At 47.7% G+C, this 6,316-nt stretch overlaps 1 protein-coding gene across 1 annotated transcript in view; it reads left to right on the top strand.

The window, feature by feature from the left end:
* Positions 1 to 275: 275 nt before the first annotated feature.
* KLF16 (Kruppel like factor 16) overlaps positions 276 to 6,316 on the top strand; it is a 15,497-nt gene continuing 9,456 nt past the window's right edge. The window contains exon 1 of the mRNA XM_015810070.1: positions 276 to 663. Coding sequence (XP_015665556.1) covers positions 276 to 663 — 388 coding nt within the window. The remainder of the gene's footprint in view (positions 664 to 6,316) is intronic.

The following is a 6,316-nucleotide window of genomic DNA, read 5'->3' on the forward strand; positions in this document are numbered from 1 at the left end:
ACCACCCCCCCGCCTGGGAAGGTGGAGACTCGGCGGGGAGGAGGGTCACAGCCTCGGCTGCCCTCCAACCTGACGCTCCCTGGCTGGGCGGAGACCAGGCAGGCGGCTCTTCCCCCACCCTTCCTTCCGTCTCCACGTTGCGCCAGGGCGAGGCAGTCGCGTTGGTGTAGCCAGCCGCTGTATCGGGAGGCCCGGCGTCCGATCTTCGCTTGGGAAGGCCGGGCGAGCCGTTCCGAGAGGCGCCACCGACGGCTCCCCGCTTCTGGAGCGGCGTCATGTCAGGCTTGGATTATCTGGCCGCCGAGTGCCTGATGTCCATCTCCAGCGGGGCCTTGATCCACCCGGCCTCCAGCCTCATCAGCGCGAAAGAAGAGCGAGGCGGGCGTCCCCCTTCCCTCCCCGGCGCCCGCCACCCGGGGCGCCCCGACTCTGAGCTCTCGGACTGCAGCGGGAGCTGCTCCTCTTCGCCCGGAGGGGGCGAGCCGCGAAGCGGCGTCCCGGTCCTGCCGCAGGCGGGGGAGCTTCCCCGAAGAGCCGGCGCTGACAGCCCCGCCAGCCTCTCCGCCATCTCCCCGGCCAAAAGGCACCAGTGCCCTTTCCAAGGCTGCATTAAGGTCTACGGCAAATCGTCGCATCTGAAGGCGCATCTCAGGACGCACACCGGTAAGAGCCTAGCCAAGCCTAGCCAAAGCCCGGGATTGGATCCCGCCTCCCTCTCCCTGTTGCTCCCGGCTGAGACCCCCAACAGGGTGCCCCGAAGCCCTGCAGAACCGCCTCCCGGTCCGCATCTTGCGAGCCCCCTCGGCCGCCCCTGTTCCCGCTTCCTCCCGCCCCGTCTCCACCCACGTGGAGACCGCGCCTCTCTCGGCTTTGGCGCACGGATTTCCTCTCGGGTCCGGGAGGGAGAGGCATTTCGCAGGGCTTGGTCGCTTTCCTAACCTCCCTCGCTTCTCGGGCTCACGATCTCTGCAGGCTTTCGCCTCCCACCCTCTAATGGATCCCTCCAAGGAAAGCAAGATGCCGCCGCCGCCCCCGCCCTGGGGATCCTTGGCCCCACGTGCTTGGGCCGGCCCGCTCGAAAGCGAAAGTGGATTGGAGGAGGGGAGGCGGGGGGGAGACTTTGGCGACCCCCTCCCGATCGGTGCGGGTCTTTAGCCTTAGGGTACTTGCAGGGTAATGCCCCTGCCGATGGCGCAGTAGAGCCTCTGCCTTCCAAAGCAGGCTACCGTAATAGAAGGAACTCCAGGCGCGCCAGGGGAGGTGTTGCCCTCACACTACTACGGCGCTTCCAAATGTAGACTCTGCCTTTCTGGCAGGCGGGGTCCCCCCCCCCGCAAGGAAATGGGGGGGTGGTTGTCTTTCAGGCTCGCTTAGAGCCCCCGCCCCTTCCGAAGGGTTCCTTTGGAGATGGCTGCGAGCTTCAAATCTCGCCCACTCTTGCTGGCAGAGCCTGGAGTTTGCTGCCTACGCCGGACGGTCGGAGAGAGGTGGGGCCATCCGGGGTGGCCTGATTGGGATGGGGGCCTCCCTCGTTGGAACTTAATCCCAGGGCGGGGAGGGAGAGCCAGCCCTGGATTTTTCCCCATGGATCCAGAGCCTCTTCTGCCTGCCCGGCTCCCCCCACCCCCCCCAATGGAAGAGGGACACAAAGGGAGGTACAATTGTCGCTGCACCCGGGGTGGGTGGAGCAACGCGCGAGCATAGAAGCCGCGTGGGTGTGTCCGCCAAACGACCACCTCCCTCTCTCTGCCTTGTCGGTGCGAGCGCAAAGCTTGGCTCTGCAGAAAGGAGAGGAGATAAAAAATCATTAAAAAAAAAAAGAGCTGAATTTTGCCAAGAAGAGCCAGGGGTCCAGCAGCTAAGATCCATTATTTCAGTGTTTCTCAACCTTGACAATTTTAAGGCATGTGGACTTCAACTCCCAGAATTCCACAGCCAGCTTTGCTGGCTGTGGAATTCTGGGAGTTGAAGTCCACATGCCTTAAAATTGTCAAGGTTGAGAAACACTGCATTATTTGGAGTCACCTCTTTGCCGTGTGCTTGGAACTCACTCCCAAGAGAAATAGTCCGTGGGGCCCTGAATGAGGTTCCTCGGAAAGGACCAGTGTAATCTGAAGTGTGGGTGTGGGGCTGGGAAGAGGAGGAGTTGGTTCAAACTAACCCTCCGTGAGGAAATCCACCGGTGACCTTCAGAAGTCCTTGCTCAAGTTGCCCTACTTTTGCAGGGGTGTTGGGAGGGCCAGCAAATGACTGATGCCATCTTGTGGAGGATGCTGACTCGGTGGGGTTCGCTTCTCAGGGACCACACCTTCCAAAACTGGGTACGAAGTCAGTGCAGATGTGTTAAATGTGGTGTGGCTTGGGTGAGTTTATGAGAGGCTAGTTACTGCTTGGTTTGTACAGAACAAGGGCTTGTACAGAAGACAAGTTGGCTGCTGAGACCGTTCAACTAATGGGGTGGGTTTAAAGGAGGACTCTCTCGGGCAGTTCTTCCCAACCTGGCTGTGTTTGCCACTCTGCAACTACAACTCCCAAGATGCCTCGCTGCGATCTTCCTGTATTTCTAATGTGCTCAATGTTTATCCATCTGTGCATGTAAAAGGAGATGGGGCTGAAAAAAAGGATGAATTTTGATAGCAGGGATCCTTTGAATGTGCCAGGAGAAACCTCGGCTGCTTGTTTTGCATCAGCTATGTTTGGTGCCCTTAATCCTCTGGTGGGCGGATAGCTGGGTTAAGCAGCTGGCAGGATTGTGTAGGCAAAGGCATAAAAGCTTGATTAAAAAAAAAAACACAGTGTGGGAGAGGCTTTCTTTGCCCAGATGCTATCATGTTTAAAGTTGGTGGTTTCTCCGATCTTGCTGAAGCTGGCACATGAATGCATTTACAAGCTGTTAAGTACACAGGGTCTTGCAACAGTCGGCCACTTGTGCAGACCTGTTCCATATGCAGAGATTTGGACATGATATTTTTCTAACTTTTAGAAGAAAGCCAAAGGACAGTATTGCAGGGTCATAAAGACCCTGGACAGTAAGGCACTGGATATAAAGGGGAAAGTGTTAAGTGGGGAAAGCCAAATGCCCCGAGGCTGGCAGTGGGCAATAAATCCAGCAAAAATGTGTTATTCCATGCCTGCACTCATTTAATTATTGTTATCCTGCCTTTATTATTTTAGAAGTAACTCAAGGCAGCAAACATAGCTACCGTAGTACTCCTTCCTCCTCTTATTTTCCCCACAATAAGCCTGTGAAATGGATTGGGCTGAGAGAGAGTGACTGACCCAAAGTCACCCAGCCAGCTTTCATGGGTAAGGTGAGACTAGAACTAGAGAGCCAGTTTGGTGTAATGGTTAAGGCACCAAGCTAGAAAGTGAGACACCCACACAGGCACAAAAGCCAGCTGGGTGACTTTTGGCCAGTCTGCCCAACCCTCTTCACAGGGCTGTTATTGTGGGGAAGATAGGAGGAGGAAGGTGTGTTGGATATGTTTGCTGCCTTCATTTATTTGTAAAAATAAAGGTGGGATATAAAAAATAAAACAAAACAAAATAAACTCAACAGTTTCCTGGGCCTAAAGTCACCCAGCCGTCTTTCATGCCTAAAACAAGACTAAAACTCACAATCCTTATGCCAAACTGACTTTCATGTGACATAATGGAAAGCTGTGAAGTCATTTGGTGCTTTGGTTTTTGTAACTATGTCCTGTTCTTCAAATTGAAAACTAATCTTGTCCCCTAGTGAAATTGTCCTCAGTTGGAGATTGAAATGAGGTCTTTGCAGATGTAATTTGGGCAGAAGGCAAAGAGCAGGAACGAAATGTACTCCCTGTGATTTAATAACAACAATCAACACCAGGCAAGGGACCTCTCTTCCTTACGTTAAGTTGCTGAGTTGCAGAAAGTTTAATGAAAAAGTGGATTTGTATGTGTAAGAAATGGAAGCTTGGTTCCAGGACTAGAAGAATACCAGTTTGGTCTAATGGTTAAGGCACCAGGCTCACTGGCTCTCAACCCAACCCACCTACAAGATTGCTATTGTGGGGAAAATAACACGAGGAAGGTGTGTTGGATATGTTCAGGGCTTTGAGTTACTTGTAAAAAATAATAAGGGTGGGATGGAAATAAACTAACAAATATTTAAAAAAACCTATTGGGTCAAATGTGGGCCTTGCTTTGATTTGTTCTGCCTTCATCCTCTGCTACTGATTTCCACAGCATTTGTTTGCATCTGTCAAAGTTAAAAAGGGGCAGAATTTCCATGCTCTATCCAGCAAAATCCTTTTTTCTTCAAAAGAAAACTTCAAAAAGCATTTTTCTTTCAGTGGGTTTTACAATAAATGAAGGTTAACTTTTCTTCTTGGTGCTAGTCTTTTTCTTAATCGTCCTAAAAACTTGCAATCCTACTTTTCAACTTTTTCCACGTATTGTGTTACGTTTTAAAACATGTTTTTGTTTTCCCAACTTTCTTCCTTGTGCCAGGAAATCTCTATCTAATTGATGATGATTTGGGAGGGTGTTTTTGTTTTCTTTTTTTCATTCATTATTTTAGAAGAGGACAAAATATAGGCAAAATACCAAGATACACTACAATAAGTAAGTTTAGTTAAGCAATCCTTTACTTTAGTTAAGCAAACCAGAAAAAAAGTGAGAGAACGACAAAGAAAAAAGGTTTGTCTTATATATTAAAGTTTACAGTCATTGGTTTACTAAAATACCACATAATATAGTAATCAGATACAAAATATTACTCTAAAATTATCCTAAAATCTATACCACAAAAGAATTTGCTTAACCTTCTGATTGGTGGAAAATGTTGCCTTCTCCAGAATGGATAAATTACATATTTCCAAATGTCAGTCTTTAATATCTGGAATAATACTGGAAATTCGCCAATCTCTCTAGATTATTATTTTAGTCTCCATCCATGTGGAGAGTGTGAGGCTGATTTCTCACAGTCAACTTCCAGAGTTTTGTTCTATCCTTTAACATCACACTGACATCTTTAAGGATTTCTCCATAAATCTATTTAGGTATAGGTAGCCCTTAACCTTATGACCGTAATTGGTTCCAGAATTTCCATTGCTAAACAAGATGTGGTTAAGTGATTAACACCTATTTTATGATCTTATTTGCCACAGTTGTTAAGTGAATCGCTTCGATTGTTAAGTGAATCACCTAGTTGTTAAGCAAATCCAGCTTCACTTGTTGACTTTGCTTATCAGAAGCTGGCTGGGATGGTTGCAAATAGTGATAACTTGACACTGGGAGTCTGCAACCATTGTGAATACATGCTGGTTACCAAGCACCTGAATTTTGATCAAATGACCATGGGGATACCCCAGTGGTTGTAAATGTGAGGACGAGTCTCTCTTTTCAGTGCCATTATAATTTCAAATGCTTGCTAAAGGAATACTTGTAAGTTGAGGGCTTACCTGTACATTAAACTGCTATGCCTAAAAAGTGTCAAATGTTTACTGGATGGGTCAATAAACCTTCTCTATATCTGAGAGCTTGTAGTTTTATGCAATGTGCACTTGCTTTTTTTAGGAGAAAACTGTGTGTTCCCTATCCAATCATTTTCTCCAATTGCCACTTATTCATTTATATCAAGGCAAGATAAACTGAATGACTAGATTACTGGTGCCAACTGGAGTTGAACATTTATACCCTTTGGCAAGTCAAACCCAACTTGGATTGTATTGTAGGCAACTTCTAATGTTGCAGCAATGTTCACAGGATAAGCCAGAAAATACCATTGGTATAAAGCCATTTTGGTGTAGTGGCTAAGGCAACAGGATGGAAACCAGAAGATGGTGAGTTTTAATCCAGTTTTAGGCATGAAAGCCAGTTTGGGCCAATCACCAGGAGACTGTGAGTTCTAGTCCCGCTTTAGGCATGAAAGCCAGCTGGTGACTGGACCAATCACTCTCTCTTGGCCCATGTCACCTCACAGGGCTCTTGTGAGGAAAATAGGAGAAGGAAGATTATGTACATTTGTTGCCTTGAGTTATAAAAACAATAAAAGCTGGATAAAAAAAATCCAAAGTAAATAAATGATAGGCTGAAGAACTCCCATTCCTTCATAGCGTAGGCCCAACTTGGGTGAACTTTCTTTACATGTTTTTTTCCTTGAAGCACAAGGACCATCAAACAATGAAAGTTTAAGAAAATGACAAACAATGAAAGTTTAAGAAAAATTTGGGGGAAAAAACCAAAGCAAGGAAGAGTCACTTTGATGGATGGGTGACATATAAATTTATTACATAAATAAAAATACATATGGAAATGGAAGCCAGGAGCAGCTTTTTGAAAATGAAAC

This window comes from Protobothrops mucrosquamatus, unplaced genomic scaffold, assembly GCF_001527695.2.
Source record: "Protobothrops mucrosquamatus isolate PMUCROS unplaced genomic scaffold, P.Mucros_1.0 scaffold6, whole genome shotgun sequence".
Lineage (NCBI taxonomy): Eukaryota > Metazoa > Chordata > Lepidosauria > Squamata > Viperidae > Protobothrops > Protobothrops mucrosquamatus.